The 20,723-nt window shown below is 36.4% G+C and overlaps 1 protein-coding gene across 11 annotated transcripts in view; it reads right to left on the reverse strand.

The window, feature by feature from the left end:
- The window catches only part of LOC5566344 (carbonic anhydrase 1), a 117,928-nt gene extending 97,482 nt beyond the window's left edge, over nucleotides 1–20,446 (reverse strand). Inside the window, exons 1-2 of one of the 11 annotated variants that reach the window (XM_021841067.1) lie at nucleotides 20,037–20,446; nucleotides 7,191–7,444 (exon numbers count right to left, since the gene is read on the reverse strand). In XM_021841067.1, the coding sequence (XP_021696759.1) occupies nucleotides 7,191–7,245 (55 nt within the window). In that variant the 5' untranslated portion in view covers nucleotides 7,246–7,444; nucleotides 20,037–20,446. The other 10 variants (XM_021841065.1, XM_021841058.1, XM_021841064.1 and 7 more) reach the window with 10 other exon arrangements.
- Nucleotides 20,447–20,723: the final 277 nt, after the last annotated feature.

Below are 20,723 nucleotides of genomic sequence, written 5' to 3' on the forward strand. Positions count from 1 at the left end.
TATAGCTCCAAAGAACAGCCTATGCATAAAAGAAGGAGAAATTTATTGAAATTTAAAATCAACAGTTTTCATACCTATAACAATGGTTACATCATATTTAGGAAAAAAATAGAACAATTAATAGAAGGGTAAATTTGTGCTAAATATATAAAAATCTTCAGTGCAAAAATTTGTTCCAATAGCGAAACTCAAAAGAAGAATTAATGTATGAAAGAAGGGTAATTTCTGGATAAATAATAAAATACTATTGGCAATAACTTTCCTAATGTGCTTAAATTTATTCAAGAGCGAATGATTGTTGAATAGAGTGCCATTTTGTATCAATTGACTCCAAAACAAGCCTTGTGTCATCAGAAAGATTCAATAGAAACGTAAAAACGAAAATTGAGAAATTCTTGGTTTCAGACTCATTATGCCAAACGACTATTATGCCAAACGATCATTATGCCAAACAACCATTATGCCAAACGACTTTATGCCAAACGACCATTATGCCAAACGAATTTATGCCAAACGGCTTTATGCCAAACGATTTTGTGCCAAATGACCTACCACCTTACAGATTTGATATAAAAACATGAAACAAGCTCACCAATTAATCCTTCATCTTTGACTGAGCAGCCACAATACTCTTTCAGCTTCACTTACAGCATACAGACTCCGAAACAAACAAAGAAAAAAAAAACAAAATCAAACCGGACGCTCAAAGCGAACTCAAGCGCTCGGTCCTTCGTACCGCACTCCCAGAAATTTGCGCGCAAAAGAGAGGCCAAAACCAAACCGATTCGTTTGCTCGAGCTCTTTCGAAGCACTGCCCGGCAAATCGCGCGCAAATCGAGGGAAAAAAAAACAAAGCACAAATCCTACTCGTTTGTCCGGGTCCTTTCGACGCACGCCAATCAAAGTAGGCTTGTTTTTGCAAGAACAATAACTCCCAAACCGATAGAGATGATAAGTTCTATCACCCACCCAATTACGCTTTGTTTTGAAGCTCTTAAAGTGGTTCATAGATTACTTTGATGAGATATAAGAATTGAAAACGCTTGGTTATTCTTGAACCATCCTATGTCAAAACAGGAAAATAGCTCTAAATTGGTCGATTTGAGAGCTACCAAAAACTTTTGGCAAAGTTGCTTGAAAGCAGATAATATACAACTTTGCTGAAGCATGTATACTATAATTTCTTCAAATAAGAAAGTTAGAAATACCATTTCTATGAAAATGTTGACCACCCTAATATTCTATGACACCAAACAATGGGACTAATTAATACAAACAACTTTGTAGAAGACTGTTTTTGATTAATACTATTCTAAAGCAACGTATAAAACTGCTTTCTTAACCACTGTGCATTGTTCCCAACATATTTATTTTGAATTTTGAAACCTTATTTTTCAGTTAATAAAAATCTGAAAATAAAATCTCCTAATTGGATCTACCTCTCAGTCTAAATGGAAATTATCAAGTATGAAAAACTATCAGATAGCGCCACAGTAGTCTTGTGTGTTTGGCAGAATAGCTATGCTGTCAAAATGTTAAATCTCATATACGGTGGCGCCGCTGTTTTGATGAGTGACCTTCGATGATTCATTCAGTTAAAAGGCGGCATCCATTTATTACGTAACGCTAAATATGGAAATTTTCGAACCCTTCCCCCCCCCCCGTCCGTAACGCTTTTTGTATGAAAAATTTCAATTTTTTGTATGAGCCGTAACGCTTGAGCCTACTCCCCCCCTCCCCCTAGAGCGTTACGTAATTTATGGATGGCGCCAAAGTCATGATAATAATTTCGAAAATTCTGGAGTGGTTGAGAATGAGAGAACTATTATCAGAACAAAAAATACGAAAGTCTCTGGCCTAAGCATCTAGCTATAGGGGATTGCACCCCACACGGGAAAAAATCTGATTCCAAAATCATGATTTATGCAAATCAATGGTTTCTGGAGTCATAATCATGATTCCCTCAAAAGCATAACATCCAAAGTGACAACACTAAATGGGATGCATTGCATCATTTCATTCGTTTCGATCACCCTCATTTCAACATGATAAACTGGTAGTGTGGTATGATACGGGACTCTCTATCCGTAGGTTCTTGGTTCGAACCTTGCTCTAGCTTTTTTATTTTTTTATGTTGTCGATCATAAACGGATACGTGACTCCGTTTGTTCCGGGCAGTCCGCAACAAAAACATAACGCGTGTTTTGCGTTACGGCAATCTGACTCATGATATCATGAGTCCAAATCATGGTGTACTTTCATAAGTTGAAAACACTCTGAAATCATGATATTATGAGTCATATTCTTCTTTTTAGATTCTGATTTCTACCCGTGCACGGTTGCTAAGGTAAAAATATGAAAGTGTTTGACGTTTCGTGCCTTTGTTGTTTACGGTTTTTTTTTATTCTCATTTGCTTAACCTATGGGCCTCTGCACAAAAAACTTCCTTTCTCTTTCACTCCACTATAAAATTTTTAAACAACAAGGCCAGTTAAAGTCCAATTCCCATGCAAAATCAAAACAATGCAGAGCCCCTTTGAGAGTTTTTTTCGCCAGCTTGAGCAACCAGAGCGAATAAGTGCAGAGTACAGAGTCCATCTGCTTATTCTACTTTATCGATTGACTCTATTTGTGGATCTAATCCAACGTTGCGCCTCGTCACGCTTATCATCGCCAGTATGTGAAAGAGCACATGAGGTTGCATATCAGTCTAGAGAGAAATCCATTGTTCCTTGCCGTTGGTCGATCGCGCTATCCGAGTTCAATAGAGCAAGTTCGCAGTCCGCTTTCAGACAACCAAAGTGTTAGACGGGTGGAGCTCTGTCGTTTTCATGCGGACTGACGAAGTTTTTTTTTTGTGCTTGGGGGCTGGGAATCAAACCCATGACCATTCGCTTATGGAGCGAACGTTTACGGTTCAGACTTGAAAAATTTCTGTTCGCGTTTGTGGAGCAGCATACTATGCATTGAACTCTTATGCAAATTTTATCCAACCATGGATGAGAACCGGCCGGATCAAGACCGTCCACAAGATTTGTCCATCTCCCGCCTATTGCGTTCCTTGGCCGGATATCTCAAGACTTTGACCTGTTAGAAGAGTACGTCTTCGAGAGGGTTATACACGACAGTAATCGTTTGCTTTCGGGATATGTCATGGTAAAAAGTCGACTACTACGTAGCGATAGTGTACAATACCACTTCCGTAATCTGAACGACATAAAAACAACAGTTGTTCTTGCGTGAATACTTCCGGCAATTGAGGGATGTTTCGAAATCTAAACGATACAAAATATTCCTACAAAGAGTCTCATGATGGGAACCTACAAAGTTCCATATTAGTCAGATTTTTTGAAGTAGGCCCTTGGTACCAAATGAGTGAAAAACGCTAAGCATATAAATGTTTAGTACTATGAAAATAAAATATCGGTAAGATAAATTATAAATACGAAATACTTAAAAAGTCTTACATAAAATGTAGATGATGAGATTGAATTTTGACTGAATCGTTCAATCAATCAAGTCCAAAATTAAAATTGTTCCAGTTAAAATCAACACCAACCATGCACGCTAAGACAACTTGCATACGCTTTGTAAATGCCCTTGGACAGAAATCTTGCAAAGACCACAGCAAAAATACGTTGATAATCCATCCACTTGGGCTGGCAATTAAGATCGGGGAATTTTGTAATTAGGATCCGGGAAAACATAATTATTATTAAACTGTGTAAATTTTGGTCAATATTATTGTAAAATCTAAGCTCTTAGTGACAATTGCAATATTACAACAAATTCTGTGAATTTGGGTCAAAGTTATTGTAAATTCTAAACTCTTAGTGAAAATTGGCAACAAATAGAAAAGAGTACAGTAAAAAAAGGAAATATAAAAAATTTCGGTTGAATTTTAGATGTTTCTGATAAAATAGTAGTTTCAGTTCCCTGATGGTAAAATAACAAAAAAAAAAATTATAAATTACCGAGTACCTTCGTATTTTCAAGATCATTCCAGGATACGAAGAACTGTCATTCTGATAGTATCTTTCCATGTAGCTATGAAAGTTTGCTGTTTATCAATCCAAAAAGAGTTTGATGGTTTTCTTTAGCGAATAGGAGAATTTTTATTAAAACTAAATGCACATTCAATTGTATTACTACTAACTATAAAATAACGTTTTTCATTATTTCAATTAAAAATCATTTTGTAATAGATAATTCATTGAATTTTGTTTAACCTTTTTTTACTTCTTGGAGGGGCTGGGACAATTTTCCCCTTGACGAACCCCTCCCCCCCAAATCCGGGCCTGGGTATGATGCAGCTGAAGAATATCTCAGATTCTTCATAAAATGGAATCAAAACTTCTGCAAGAAAGTTGTTCAGAGTTAGCAGATCTCCTTCGATGGAACCCGTGAAGTTCCAAATTCGTGAACCTTGTATTTTCAGAGGAATCCAAAAGAGAATTATTGAAGAAATACCTGAAAGACTTCCAAATTATGGAACTAATCCAGAAACAAATTCTACAGGAATTCTTGAGGAATTGCATTTAGGGATACCTATATCTATCACTAGAAGAACTGAAAGTATTTAAGGAAAATGTCTTGAACAAATACCAGTAGGAATTTCCGAAGGTATCTGTGGAAGTTTTTGTGTATCCCTATGGAAATTCTTAAGAAATCCTTGGAGAATTTCCGGAAAGAATGCTTTTTTACAGGAATTGGATTTTTTTTTTGAATCTTAGGGAAACTATTGAAGGAATCTACTGAGAAATTTTGAAGGAATCCCAGATGAAATTCATCGAGAGTCCCTTAGAGGAAACTCCTCAAGTGATCCCTGGAGTAACTCTTCAATGAGTCCCTGAGAAAACTCGTGAGTTGATCCCTTTGGGATATTTCTGACAAAAATCTCTGCGGGAGTTCTTGAAGGAATCACTAAAGAATTTCATTAAGTGGGATTTCTGAACGAATCGGTGGTTCAGGGCTGGAAAGTGTCATTGTAAATAGCGAGTGTCGTGCGACTTTTACAAAGACGCTTCTCTCATTATCATCGGACGGCGAGACAATGACAGAGATTTTTTTTTTTCAAAATCCCCTTCATTTTTCCGTCATTACGGCTTGTGACGGAACCGTAAACTTGATCATTTTGAGTCCATTTTCTTCTATGATTGTTAATTATATAGCTGGAATCATGAAAGGATATCCACTTAACTTATCAAACATATTTACTTCCCGAAATTCTGAAAAATGAGATAGAAATTTTAATAGCAAACCAACATTAAAATTGCTCTCATGAGAGCCCCATTATTGCGACGTGACGAAGTGAGCACATGAAATATAGCTTCGTCTAGTGACAGTGAGAAGACTCGTTTCGTCAGTGTCGCAAGTCGGTCATGGAACTTTACAGCCCTGCGCTGGTTATATATTTGAAATCTCGAGAAGCATCCCTGATGGAATCCATAGGGGCATTTTTGAAAGAAACCCTGGAGAAATTTCTTGAAATATCAGTAAACGAATGCGCGGTGGAATTCCTAGAAGATTTGTTGCATGAATTCCTAAAAGAACTCTCAAAGTAATACGTGAAAACATCCCTAGTGAAATTCTTGAATAGTCTTCAAAATTCTGTAACGAGTAGTATCCCCCACCGAGCAGGAGCACTGCCTCTCGGTGGTGGGCAATAAAACAGTATAGTAGAAGAAAGTCGTCGTTATTCGTCTGCCCCTTCGGGACCCTTACACAACGTAGAGCCTGGTCAACCCTGGACGAAACATTGACGAATTTCTTTAGGTACCATGCCATGCCAAAGGGAAACTCGGGGATAATCGTTGAATTCATGGAAAACCCCAAAAAAGCATTCTTCAAAAAATGCTTAGAAAATTTCCCTGGGCAATTCTGAAAGAATACTTGGAGCTACTCCCAAAGAAATTTCTTGAGGAACCAAGAAAGGTATTCCTAGAGAAAAGGCGGTTTTCTCAAAAAACAATTTCTAAAGGGATCCCCCGACCTTGGACTTCAGACGTAAAATCAGAGAAGGATAGAATGTTTCGAATTGGCTGAACAGAAGGAATGAAAAAATTTTCCGACAGAAAGGTTTTGATGTTAGTCTCATGAGGATTGTGATAAGAGTTTTAAGAGAGTTCAGAATATCCTTCTGATAGGATTTTAATGAGAGTTCTGACAGAATTCTCAAGAGATTTTGATGAGAACTTGCGAGGCCTCAGATGTGAATCCTGCAAAGAATCCTATGTGAATTCTGAAATTGTTTTGGTGTGATTCCTGCGAGTATTCTGACTAGAATCATAAATAAGTTCTGATGACATTTTCCAGATGAATTCGATGTGAATCCTGTGAAGAATCTTATGTGAATTCAGCAAGAAATTACATGAGAATCTTGAGAGAACACTGATAAGAATTCTTTGAGGATTCTGAGAGGTCCCTGAGAGGATGCATCATAAAATTTCTAGGATTCTCATCCTTCCTTTCAGAATGCTAAATAGAACCAAAATTTCATACATAGATTATTGGAACTTTCTTACCAAATCTGAGTTGTAGCTAAATGGTCGAATGTATCCAATACACTCAAATTTAGCTTCCAATAGTTTTACAAGAACATGATAATGAGAAAAGAAAGGTGTGAGTAGAGTTTATAAACCTACATCTTAATTTCGATTAATGTTCTTAGAAGTTAACATTTTCAGTGAAATTCCACTTCATTACAAAGACTTTTCCCCTCGTGGAAGAATTCAGGCGACAGATGTTGCACAGGTTTTCACCTTTAGCTACACGTCTAGTGTATTAGTAGTTTACTCGGTTAAACGTGGCTAATTTAGTTTTGGACCAGGGCCAAATCTATTTAGCGCAAATAAACGATAAACTCAAAACGGCAACCGCCGAAGGCCAAGCGGGTACGATTTTTATTTAATTGTTCAAATTGTACTTGGTGTCCAAAGTCAGCCATCCGTTGGTTGGTTGGTGTCGAGTGATTCAACGATAAGTATTCAGTTCTTCAGCGGCTGATTTACAACAGATAGTCGACGACTTGTCCAACATCAATTAACACTCCAAATTACCACCCGACTAAATTTGATTTCTCCGCCCTCGGAACTCAACACGATCCGAGAGATCAACAACGCTCTCCATAGATCTTCATCCAACCCCAACAGGAGACACGACATTCAGAGAGTGATAAATTGAAAAATTACCTGATAATATCACAATTGATGCTATTAGCATAAAACAGCTACCTCTGCTCCTCATGTCTGCCCCGACCGTCTGCTCTTCTGGCACTAGCTTTGAGTTTCCGAATCCGCTTCTAGCCGCTTGGATATGGCTCGTTGCTCCGGATTTGCGTTAGTTGATCGCCGCCGTCCACTTCTCGCACTGTTATCAATTTGGCGTTTTCGCAGTTTTCGTTTTCGGACACTCGCGTTCTATGCAGCGAGTAACAGCTAGACACCTAAATAGGTACTCAGGGCTTCCGTTTTTCACGCGTTCGCAACAATCAAATCACTTGGCACACAATAAATATAACTCGCGGAATGGTGAGGCTAATATAATGTGGAAACATTTATCATTAGATCAAACCGAAAGTTTAGTTTTATTAGGATCGCGACTGTGGTCCAATTTTGGTCGTTGTCGAGCTGTGGTCTGTTACGTGTCTTTTCCTAACGGGATGAAACAGTCGATCACGTTGTACAGCCTACTGTGATATTCAAAACTATTCTATTTTTTGTAAACAACATTTTGTTACAAACATTTTGAAGAGTCAATTTATTCGTAAACAAATTTTAATTGACATATAGGTCATAATTAGAGATATTAGAATATCTCTAACTATGAACTATTTTTCATTTTTTGCTTTGGAGTACTTTCTTAAAATGTGCAGTACATATAGCAGTACAGTCACCGGCCAAATAAAGTGGCTTGTAATCGCGAAAATAAGCAAAAATCGTTCATGCATACGGAAAATTCTTCCGGTAAAACATATGTACACCATATTTAACATTTGATCTCTGTGATACGAACCAAAGCATTTTGTTATTTTTGAGTAAAATTTGAATTTTTCGAAGACGAAACAAAAATATCTTAAAATTATATGTCATACTTAAGTGCAAACTTGGCAATATTGTACTCACATTCAACATGTTGGTTGGTTTTATTTTAGCTATACATCATTCTATATGAATCAAATCACTCGTATAAAATGCATGAAAAAGATATACACGTACCAAAGTAGAAACCGTTCCGCACTTCGCTCGACATTTTAAGACTTTCCGTGGTCAGCAATACAATGCCATAAAAATTCGATGAAAATAAAAAAAAATCCTTCTGGTTTCGAACCCAGAACCTCAGGATTCAAGGAATAGATACTGTATCACTACACCACGAAGTATGCGTTTAGTTTCCTACGCAGCGAACTTGCTTTGATATTCTTCGAATCCCACCGTCAGAAGATGCCAAACTAGGATGGCAAGTTTTGGCTAAGTTACTGTGATTGGATTCCACGCTATTCAACATCGGTATTATGAGACATGTGTTATATGCACCCTATTAGAAATTCTTTGTGTGTTTTGATGATAAAACCCTCAAAAAAACGTGATCTTATTCAGCCAGAAAATTATTTAAATACAGATATTCGTTAGTCCAAGTCAATTAGAACTGATGGCAAACACATCTTTTCTTCTTCTTCTTGGCATTAACATCCTGGGATAGAGCCTGCTTCTCAGCTTAGCTGTGGCAGGTACGATTATACTCTATGCCGACCGGGCATCGAACCCATAAACCTTAAGCATGGCTTTGCTTTGTTGCCGCAGAATCTAACCAATCGGCTAAGGAAGGCCCCATAAAATCGACAGTTTGTATTGAAAAAACTTCAAAACCAGAACTCTCGGAGCTTTTTTTTCAGAAGCGCAATTGACTGTGAGCTTCAAGAATCACTTTAGCTTCATTTACTCGCGAGCACGACAGATGTGGGTAAATCAACACTCTGATACTCGCGAGCATTTTATTTTGATCTGGTTCAGCAGACATGTTCGCCACTTTTCAGCTCGTTCAAGAATAACAATCAAACTGTTTCAAAGCAATAATAAACATTTTTAGTAATCACAGCAAGAAACTTTTTATTCTTTAAAAAATACATAGTTTACCTTTCATTATTTTTCTATCATAGTAGTTTCTTTGTTCTCTCTTGAGGGATTCGAAGAACGTATTTAAGATTATTTTCCAAAAACTCCAGTAATTTTGCAACCGAATCTCTTCAATAACCCCCCCAATCCATCAGTCATTTTTAAAAGGATTTCAGAAAGAAAATCTTCCATAAGCCAAGGACAAAAAACACCAAATATAATGAAGCTAAGAATAATCTTTCAGTACACCGTGTCCAATATATTCTCATACACTTTTTCTTTTCTTTGGTATAACTTTACTGAATGTAGGATAATCCAATGTTGTAGTATTTTATTGTAGTCTGGTAGTATTATACTAACGTAGAATAGCTTGAATTATGAATAAGAAAAAATAATTGCTATGATAAGTGATGAAATGTCCATTGAAGTCGTGTTTTGCACTTAAAATGAATGTTTGTTTTGGTCTGGTTTACAAAGTGAAAATCAGAGCATTCACAAAATAGTTTCAGAAACTTTAAGTTAATCATATTGCGTTTTGAATAGATAAATATTCATAAAATTTGATAAATATATGTGCGATAACTGCAGATTGAAATTGGGCTCTGCCTATGAGCGTGCCGCTGGAAATATTTTTCGTAAATTCTTAAGTTGATAAAATAAGTTTATAATTGAAATATTTCCAAAATATTTCCTGTAGTGAATCAGTATTATAACCACTTTCAAAAAATATTATCACCAATGATGTCAGTTAAACAAGCGCAAAGTAATGTTATCTCGAATTTGTATGAGAATATACTGGACACGGTGTAGTTCTTCTTAGGACAACTAAATTACAATAATTGCGGACAAATGTTTGAAATTCTCCCAGGAATCTTTTCGAAGATTCTTCAAATATCCTAGAGGAATCATCGAAAGATTCTACCTTCACTTTTACTAAGGACATCTCCAAGCGTGTCTTAGCTTTTGAGACATGGCTTTCTTAATTGTGCTGCTTTTCCCCGAATGTCATTTCCCCGAATGTCATTTCCCCGAACGCCAGTTCCCCGAAAGACCCTGTTCCCCGAATTCCATATCCCCGAATGACCCGTTTCCCCGGAAAATGATGCAGTTGGAAAAGGTGCCGAAATTTTCTTCAGTGGTAGGTGACGAACTCCAAAGAATGATAAGCGATCAAAAGAAGGAGATACTTGGTCATTCTGGTCTAAACACGTACTGCGAAAGATGACAAGGACCACAGAATTTCACCAAGGGGGGTGCATATCAGATGACCGGTTCATTCACCACCCTGAAATGTTATAAAGTTATGACAATTATGAGTGCCAGAAACTAATCGGGGAAATAGACTATTCGGGGAAACGGGATATTCGGGGTACTGGCTTTTGGGGAACTGACGTTCGGGGAAACGACATTCGGGGAAAAGCAGCACAACCGGCTTTCACAAGAAATTCCAACATGGATTTTTCTAAGCATTCTGTCTTGCATTTTTACAAAAAGTTATTATAGAGATTCGTACAGGAATTTTCCGAGAATATTGCTTGTTGTTTTCCAAGAATTTCAATCAATTTTACATTTATGGATTTTTCTAGGAATTACTCGAGACATTACATCTATGAACCCCTATCAGTATTTTTTCAGCGGATTTTCAACGACTCACCAGATATTTTTCCAATACTTTCTCCTTAAACTATTTCTTGAAACTCTTAAGAACCCTTCAATTGTTTCCGCGAATAATTGTTAAAGGGATTTCAAAAAAACTTTCCCTAATTTTTTTTAAGCTTTTTTTTATTTTAAAATATAATTTGTGCAGAAGTTATATCTTAGATGTTCCTACAAATATATTGTCTTGGTTTGTTTTATGATTAACACAAACATTTTGGCAGAAACTTATTCGAGTCTGTCGATTTTCATAGGAAATTATGTTCATATTTTTGAGTTCAACCAGAAGCTCTTTGAAAGGGTGGATTAAAAATAGCTCCAGAGAGGAATTCCTCAAAATATTTCTGATTGGATCCTGTAAAATGTTACTTCAGAAACAACTGCAAACATTTCTATGGTAATTCTTAAAGAAATTCCGGGGGACATTTATCGAAGGATTTTTGCGCCGAATTGATAAATTCTCGAATGAATCGTTAAGGGTTTTTATTAATCTAGAAGAAGAAGTTGCAGGGAGAATACAAGAAGGAAACCTTTGGATGCATTTTCATTAAGAAACCTATCAAATCTTAGGGAATGTCTCGTTAATGAATTTATTATCAATAATAGTAGTAATAATAAAACGATAAGAAACTTATGGTGGATTCCATGGCATAGTGTAAGGAGAATTTGCTGAAGTGATGCCACAACACATATCCTGAGGATATCTCAAGACAAGTATTAAAGGCATAAAAACCCATGTTTTTACTGAACATGTCATTCTACTATCTTTTGAACCAACCGAGTTATTCATAAATTACTCTTTTTTCAATGGGCAGTTTAGCCTCTAGTACCTGCTTTCGATGCATAATGCTGAACATTGCTACTCTCTATCTCCTAAAGTAATGAAGTAAAGGGACGATTACGTTTTTATAAGACTTATTTGTTTGATAGTAAAAGCACATTAAAAGACTAATAGATTTTCTGCGCCATTTACACTTGAACAAGGTGTTGGGGCCTAAGCTACCCCTTAAAAAGAGTAACTTATGGATCACCTTATTATCACGTTGCACGTTCAGCAGAAACACGACTTTTTATAAGACAAACAATTTCGCAAAAATTTCGAAAAAATATATGAAAAAAATATTGTTTCAAGGGGCCATTCACGCGATTTTCTTCGCTTGTCCAGTATAAAAGTTTAATTCTCCTGTGTTCTCTTCTCCAGTTTTTTTTTCTGTGTTTTGTCCCCTGTATGTTGGATTGAGGATCCTGGCCATCCGGCAGACGAATACCGGCAAGAAATTGGTACCAACGCCACTACATGTTCATCGCGATACCACGATATACCTCCCGGATGTGCTGCAGAAAACCCTAAACCCAATCCTCACCATGTCCTTCCTTCCAAAAATTGTGACCATTAACCTCAAGTTGTCACGAGTACCCTGGCTCCATCCCATACTAATCTTAGTACAAAAAAGTGAATGATTTGTAAACAATACAAAAAATGAATTTCGGCTCCGTAAAGCGTTAAACGCGATTGAGCCTCAAATAAATGAAATAGAAAAAAAGGGGCCATTCACATACCACAGCATACATCTCATAAAGCATATAACATACAAAAAGTGTGTCTTTGACAAAGTTGTTTTAAATGGTCGCTTCTACAACATTGTCAAAGACGCCATATGTCTATATGAATGTAATGAAAAAATAGTTTTTCATCTCACTGCTGGGTGTGTCGATCACAATTTTTCTTTTCATCAACAGATGGGCTTTAATATGCCAATAAACTTCTCCGAACAAACTCAATCGCTAAAACCAGCGGTTTGGCACTTATGAATAAAATTGACGAATTATTACTGAAAAATTAACCAAGGCATCTAAAATCCAATTTCAAACTTTAAAAGGCTCGGAAAAGATGTCATTGAAATGTATCAGAAATCGATCAATCTTTTAATTGAAATTTGTCAAAGATTTTGTAATTAGGCTCTTGGAAGGAATCAACCATCTATTTCATCAGGAATTAACTATTATTAAAGAAAATAAATGCCAGCAATCACAAAAAATTTATTGAGACCTGATGTTTACTTATAAATTCAAACATCTTGTCAAAGATTGTCAAGGATAGTAATACAGTCAACTCTCCCTAACTCGATATTGAAGGAACTATCGAGTAAGGAAGGTATCAAAATACAGAACAAATACTTTTCATTTTTTTGTAAATTTAACTAAATACATTCAAAATAGTTATTTTAACGGGAAAAACAGTAGAATTTTGATATTCACCTGCTTTACACCTTTTGAACAGTCAACAAAAATATAAAGTTTTATCTCCCAGAAATCCTTAATTTTACTGTGAACATAATCAAAACTTTCAAATTTTTGGAATTTATTAACATTTGGAAGTAATTTGAAACTTTTAATGGAAATCTTGAGTAAGCATGATAAACTCATACAGATCGCATCGAGTTAGAGAGGTATAGACTTACAGAGATCAAAGTATGCTGAATTAAGGGACCGCGCATTCTCTTGAGTTGGGGGAAATATCGAGGTACAGAATATCGAGTAAGAGACAGTTGACTGTAGTAAAAATTTGCAATGAATAATAGCAAAATTAAAATTGAATTGTTTTTTATGTAGGATGCATTGGAAATTTTAAAGTCGGTTTCGGACGTAGGTTTTTTTTTTGAATGCCCATGGTATTTTGAAATGGAAATGACGGAGAAACGCGGTTCTCCGACATTACCCGAAAACCATTACCCGAAATGCAATATACCGGAAGACCATTTACCGGAAAATTATGTTTCTACAATACTGATTTTTTTATTAATGACCCTTTGACCGTCATTCAGGTCAGTATGTTGATCGAACATTTTTGGATTGACTACCAAAGATAATGGACAGGGGAGATCCTTCCTTTGAAATACCTAAGCATCAAAGATAAGTCTAAGATATCTAGATATATGATCTTGTTAATATGCGCCATCTTCAAATATCTGCATAACATAGATGGTTCCTTCAACTTATCTCTGCAGCTGGGGCTTATGCAGCGAGACCCTTTTCCTCGAATGACCCATTTTGGGTCATCTGATATTCACATTTCCTTATTTGGTTGGCTTTTTCGAGTTCCACCGATGTCGGCATTTTTGGCAATATTTTAAGACGAAAATGACCAAATATCTTCTTCTTATGTTTGCTTATTGTTATTTTTAATTTCTCGCTCTGGTACTGAATTTGGTGTACAGACATTCAGAGATATGACATTTGGAGAAAAATAGTACAATCAAGTGAATTCAAGGGAAACGTAGATCTATAGAGATGCTAAGTATATCTCGGAATCCAAAGATGGACGTCACAATGTCGAATCGTATCCCTATTCTCGATTACCATGGAACTAAACTAATTTCTGATTTTTAAGCTTTCTTCAAATTACAAAGCTAAACTGAGAATTACAATTTTGTATGTCACTTACCTCGAAAAATTAGTGTTTTTTCATTTATTGATACAGTAATAAAATTGAGTTCTTGACTGTTTTAACTTAAGGAAATAAAAGAACCATCATAACCCCAAAATTCTCTTAACTCAAATTGCAAAAATCCTTGTTTGATAGGTGATTTTTTTCCGAATTATATTGACCTCGATACTATTTTGCATCACATATGTATACCAAAACCAATTCTTCTCATTTATTGTATTCTTGCCTGTAATGTTTCAGCCTGAATTTTAGGACATAGTTTTCCAATCCCAAGCAGACGATTTGTTTCTAATTGAATCACAAACAAATTACACGTTTTATCCGATTTTGGTATCGTGATATTTGTTCATAATTCAGGGCAAACATATACGTAGCAGTAACGGGTAGCTATACAGCAAGATCAAGCTGGTGAAACTAAATACCGCCGGATCATAATTATTACTGGCTGGCATGTTCCCAGACTTTCTAGAGCTTAGAGTACTGACATATTTGTCAAACTATAAACCAATGTAAAAACGGTCAGTTGACATAGGCTCTTACCTAATAACTGTAAAAAAGCTACTAGAACTCTAAGCTGAGAAAGCTTTGTCCTAGGTGAGTCGTAACACAAGCAAGAAGAACAACGACTCTATGACACTATTTCGAACGCCACTATCCCGAATGCCACTACCCCGAACGCCATTATCCCGAAAGCCATTACCCCGAATGGGTCATTACCCCGAACTCCATTACCCCGAACTCCATTACCCCGAATGCATAACATTTTGAGACTTATTCTATAGTTACAGAGTGGGGAGATAATTATACAATTCCTTATGAGTATTTAACGAGTTTGGCAATATTTCTAATATTTGAAGATGAAAAGTAGCAAATTATTTTTAGATACTAAGTTTTGTTTGAATTTGTTCTTTAATTATGGTGAGATTCAGCCACATTGCAATGCTCTGAAGAACAGCCTATTTCGAAAAGAAGGGTGAATTTATTATGAAAAGAATAGCTATAATATGCACACAATCAGGATGTAGTAAAGTCTCTTCTTAGACGTCGAAACCCACTTTCTTTACTCATTTTTGTAGGTGTCGGGCTACTAGTGTTAAGAACTTCTTAAAAATTTTGTTTCGTAAACGATGGTAGTGGAAGATCACCCTGAGATAGTCGCTACAAGTGTTGTTCTATGGAACCCGCTTAAAGACCAACCTGATAGACAACCATTCCGCTATAGCAAGGAAACTTTAATACACTTGTACATGTTAGAAAACCGGCGGCCTCTGATTGTCGCTACAGTGAAAACTTTCATTGGTATGTGGGATCATTCATATGAATTGCAATGAGATAACAACAAAACAATTTTTTTTCTGATTCAAGACAATGAAGAAATTATGATGGCAGAAAAGTGGTGAGCAAATCCATAAGAGACCTGTCTTTAATAAGAGACCTGTGTTTTAATAAAAGAAAATAAAAAAGTGAAATTTTTTAATTAGAATTATAGCAAGATTCACTTTAGTGAATACCTTCAGGATATATTCATTTAAAAAAGCTTTTCTGCATGGAAACATTAGTGATTAGCTTATCCAACGAAAACTTGAAAGAACAGCCTATTTAAGAAATAAGGACAAATTTCTGGTGAGATGTTTGCAGCTATGACGAGAATGATCACTATGACAACGTTATGCTATGACACAACCTATTTTCATAAGAAAGAAAAATATTTGTTTATAAATAAAAATTAAATATGAACATCACCAAGAAGTCCAAATACTGGTGATCGCACAGCTGTTCAGCAAGACCATATTGGGGGTTATGAGTTCAAATTCTTCCGGTGACGGTTTTATGGATTTAACATTTCCTTGACGTTCCTGGGCATAGAGGCACATGTAAAAGAATGGTAAATTGACAAGGACAGCTCTCAGTCAATACAAGGCTTATTTTATTAAAGGCCCATTCACAAATTTCGTAACGCTGAAGGGGGTAAACATTTTGTGGTGGTTTTCTTCAAAACGTTACAGTCCAAACACAATACATAGAATTTCAATACAAAAAATGGTACGAGGGGGTGGGTAGGTGTCAAAAATTGGCAATTATTTACGTAATGAAATTTTTTAATAAACCCTTGAACTACGAAAGTGCCCACTGAGCTGATTAACAGCCTAATTCGGGGTAGTGGCGTTCGGGATAGTGGCATTCAGGGTAGTGACCCATACGGAGTAGTGGCGTTTGGGGTAATGGGAGGGAGCCAGAACAACATACACTCCCGTGCATAAGTTTGGGTTCACCCCCTAAAAAACATGCAAAAGTGTTCAGTCCATATCTCTGTGATTACACGTCCATTTGAAACTCTCTAAGCCGCATTCGAAAGGCAGTGAGTTATTTTTACTTCGTATCTATTGTTCCAAAAACATTATTTGAACTTTTTTATACTCAATTTTTACTTTAAGGTGTGACATTTTTCAAAAAACACACTGAAAAAACATATCTAATTTGCTCAGCATTGGATCGACTAAAATTTTAAAACAAGGTGTCATTAGAATCGTAATCTTATATTCTTTGAAGGGCACTCACGAAATTTTTGCGGAAAAATCTGAAAAGTATTCAAAATCAATGAAACAGTCAGTCAATTCATCGTGCAAAAGTTTGGGTTCACCCCTCAGTATGGTGTTCGTGCAAAAGTTTGGGTTCACCCAAACCAAAAAAAAAAACCAAAAATGGTGCGTTCCGGTAAGTGGTCTTCCGTTAAATTGCATTCCAGGTAATGATACATAATCAGAAATGCAAGAAATTTAAAAGAAAAATTGAAAAATTAATATAAAATTTCTATCACCTGCTTTGATTTTGAAGTTTACTGAATACAAATGCAATTATTGATCAATTAAAAAAAAACTCTCTGTCCAATGTTGTAAAAATTCAAATGCAATACTTCGTTTAAAAATTAACTTTGATTTGGTTAGCACGTTACGCCAGAAAGAAGACGAAGAATATGAGATGATGTCTTTTCACTTCTATGTGAAATCATGAAATTCAAGCCGTTATGCAATGACGGTAGAAGAGGTATTAAAATTGACCATTTGAAACCCTCTCGGAACGTATAATCAAGTATCCGAAAAAGGTAAGAACCACTTTATAAATCATGTCATGATACTACACCACTAAATTTGGTTGAAAAATCATGATTTTTGCATGTGCATGTCATTCTTAAAGCGTCTGTTGGACCCCGCTACCGTAACCGATATCCGGTGACTATGTTTCCAAAATGACCACAAACTGAAACAAGTAATATATTCTATCAAATGGATGCATGTTACATTATTTTTTTCAATTGTTGATGAGGGTTCTTGTACCGTTGATTCATATTACGGACACTTAAGGCCTCAGTGAAGTATAACCCAGCTTGGACCATACAAAATAAATCATTCTGTATGATTTTTTAACGTTATCGAGCGTCGGAAGCCCTTAACTTTCGGATGGTGGGTGAAGAATACGCGTCCGCAACTTGAATAATTTAAAATAAATCAAAACGTGTGGCCTTTTCATGATTCTTATTCCGGACGCTCCCTCACTTTTGCCTCATATTTCGGACGCTTTGATTCGAATTACGGACAGCTCATGATAATCATTAATGGAACAGTCAAATCATCAATTGAAATCGTTCAACCACTTAAGAGACGTCTAAGGTAGTTGGGCATTATAAATTTGCAATGATATTCATGGAAAAAACCTAATAAAACGAGCCTCGAAAATGAGAACTTTTGGATGGCGAAAATTGAAACATTTCGTGTGAAATGTTTCCCATACAAACGAGAGTGTCCGGAATTTGAAGCTGTCCGTAATATGAATCAAAACGGTACTTTTCTCATAATTTGCATTTCAAAATACCCCATGTATTCCAACAAACTTGAATCTAAATCTGGAACCACAATCGTTTTCATAAATTTGTTTGCATGCGCCAAGAATAAAACTAATTTGTGATTAATAATAATAAATCTTCGAGATGTTTAGTGGAATACCTATAAGTAGATGAAAAACCGAATTTAGTACTATATCATTTAATTCCACTAGAGTTTGCATCTATTGACAGATACGCGTATTTCGACCTCAACTGTAAGGCCGTCTTCAGTGTCGTGTATTAGAAGTCGAATCTAGTACATGACACTGAACACGGCCTTACAGTTCAGGTAGAAATACGCGTATCTGTCAATAGATACAAATTATAGTGGAATTAAATGGTATAGTACTAAATTCGGTTTTTTATCTACTTGTGATCAATACTGAAAATTCCATCATAATTGATTTATTGATGTCCGAACTAAAGAATTTTGAAACTTCGATATCAGCACCCAGCACTGAAAAGGAATACATCAAGAGTCTTTACATAAATGCACACACAATATAATCTTGGAAGTAATACAGCACGAATCTTCTATAACATCTGTCAAGGGTCTTAAAACAATTTCACCAAAATCTTCAATGTGCAAGGAGTTTTAAGATAATTTTTGTAATCGGAATCCCCTGCAAACGTAGTCGGGATATAATAATAATTATGCTTGCCGAGAAACATCCCTGAACCGTTTTGTGAATTAAATACTGATTTTACCGAAAGTTATGCAATAAATTTGCTAAGGATCTTCGAATAAATCTGCTAGGAATCTACTCCGCAAGACACTCGCGCCATTGAATTGGTCAATAATGAAATTCCAATAGGGTCGGTGTGCCCTTAGTGGACAGTCCCCTATAGTCGCACTAGTGGCTTTTTACGGCCGTTTTGCTATAAATCTTTTCAAAATATTTTTTGACATGAAGATCAGGAGCTATTAATCTAAGTACCATTTATACACAGCTTGATTTTTTTCAAAAAATGATCGAAATAATTAGTTTTGCTTAAAATTTGAGCTCCCTTGCGCCTATAGTTAACCTATTGTTCCTATAGTAGCACTACTGAGAGAAACTATTTTTTATTATACAAAATAATTGATGAAATAAGAACTTTTTTACATCAAACGAAAGCTTTTGATCCACACTGTGTAGGAAAAATATAAAAGTTTTGTAAAAATACGATTTTGATAAGTATTTTTCCAAAGCCGTGATGCTAGTGCTACTATAGGAACAGCAATTAGAAATAGTGCTACTACAGGCACATGTATTCCTATAGTGGCACACGCGATAATAAATACAAACATTTGAGTTTTCGTAGTTTTCATATTTTTCCCACAAAACCAAGATAAAAAGCTTTCAGATGATGTAAAAATAATGACGCTAGCGTTATTTTTCGATTTTCTATGATTTTTTGTTCTAAGCTATGCGGCTATTGGTACATCGACCCTATTATTTTTTTCTTATAAAAAATGTTTTCCTGCATATAGATATTGTTCAAGATCGTATACAATGTATTACTGTTATTTAAGCACATTTTCCGGACATCAGAAGATACAATATTATCTACGATATGATTTTGTCTCCTGATTTAGAATGCGACTGCACTTGCCAATCAATGAATTCTATCTAACCCAGCTCGAACAACGACCAACGGACTGCAAAAAAAAAATGCAAACGTTCATTAACAGCCATAATCAATAAAAATCCAATTATTCTTCATTATCAAGGTTCCCCTCTCTAATCACACATAACCCTTTGATGCGAGCAATGCCGGCCACCGACCATTCCAAGAGCCAGCCTTTTTTAATCGTGCGAACCTTCAACCGATCTAACCCACACTTTTCACTTTCACTTGCACTTTTTTCCACCCACCAAACGGGGGAACTTTCTGACTTACTGACTGAGTGCCTGCCGATGACGAGCATCAGCAGAAATGGTACCCTAACACATACCAATCAACCGAACTGACCACCGCGATTTACACCTCATTAACAATTCACTTTGGTTCACTTCCTTCTTTTGCTCGTTGCCAACTCCAGAACCGCGAAGAAGAAATTTTCCACACCGTTTTTCCAGAGAACTTCGGAAAAAAACCTTGTTCTTGAAGAAGAGAAGGCACCGCCGTTCGCGATCACGTCCAACCGTAGACTGAGCGATGTTCTTCCTCGAGCGACATTTGATAAAGGGCGATAGAACCCCGCGACCGCGACTTGCAACGCTAGAACACTTATCTTCCCCCGCAGAATGCGCTGAACGAACGAACCGAACCGAACGTCTACGGATTCTAGCAGAACGTCCGAACCAGCTGATGTCCCACAGAATAGCACTCCAGCCGCGCGCGGTGACAGAATGACCAACACTGAAGGTAACCAACGGCCGCCGCCAAAACCCCTTCAACGACAACCGCAAGCTGTGTGCTCGAGTGACCGACCGGGTAAACGAGCGAGTAACTGGTCCTATTACGACTGCACACGGTCGATCCCCGAGTGGTGTGGTGCATAAGATCCTAACAATGGTTCTGAAACTTATTGTTGCTCTCAGTTGGATTATGGATTGATTGAACAAACTTCATATATTTTTTCAATTCTTAATTGTTTCTTAATCATTCCAAACATCACATTCATTTCTTATAAAAAAGC

This window comes from Aedes aegypti, chromosome 2 (genome assembly GCF_002204515.2).
Source record: "Aedes aegypti strain LVP_AGWG chromosome 2, AaegL5.0 Primary Assembly, whole genome shotgun sequence".
NCBI classification, from domain to species: domain Eukaryota; kingdom Metazoa; phylum Arthropoda; class Insecta; order Diptera; family Culicidae; genus Aedes; species Aedes aegypti.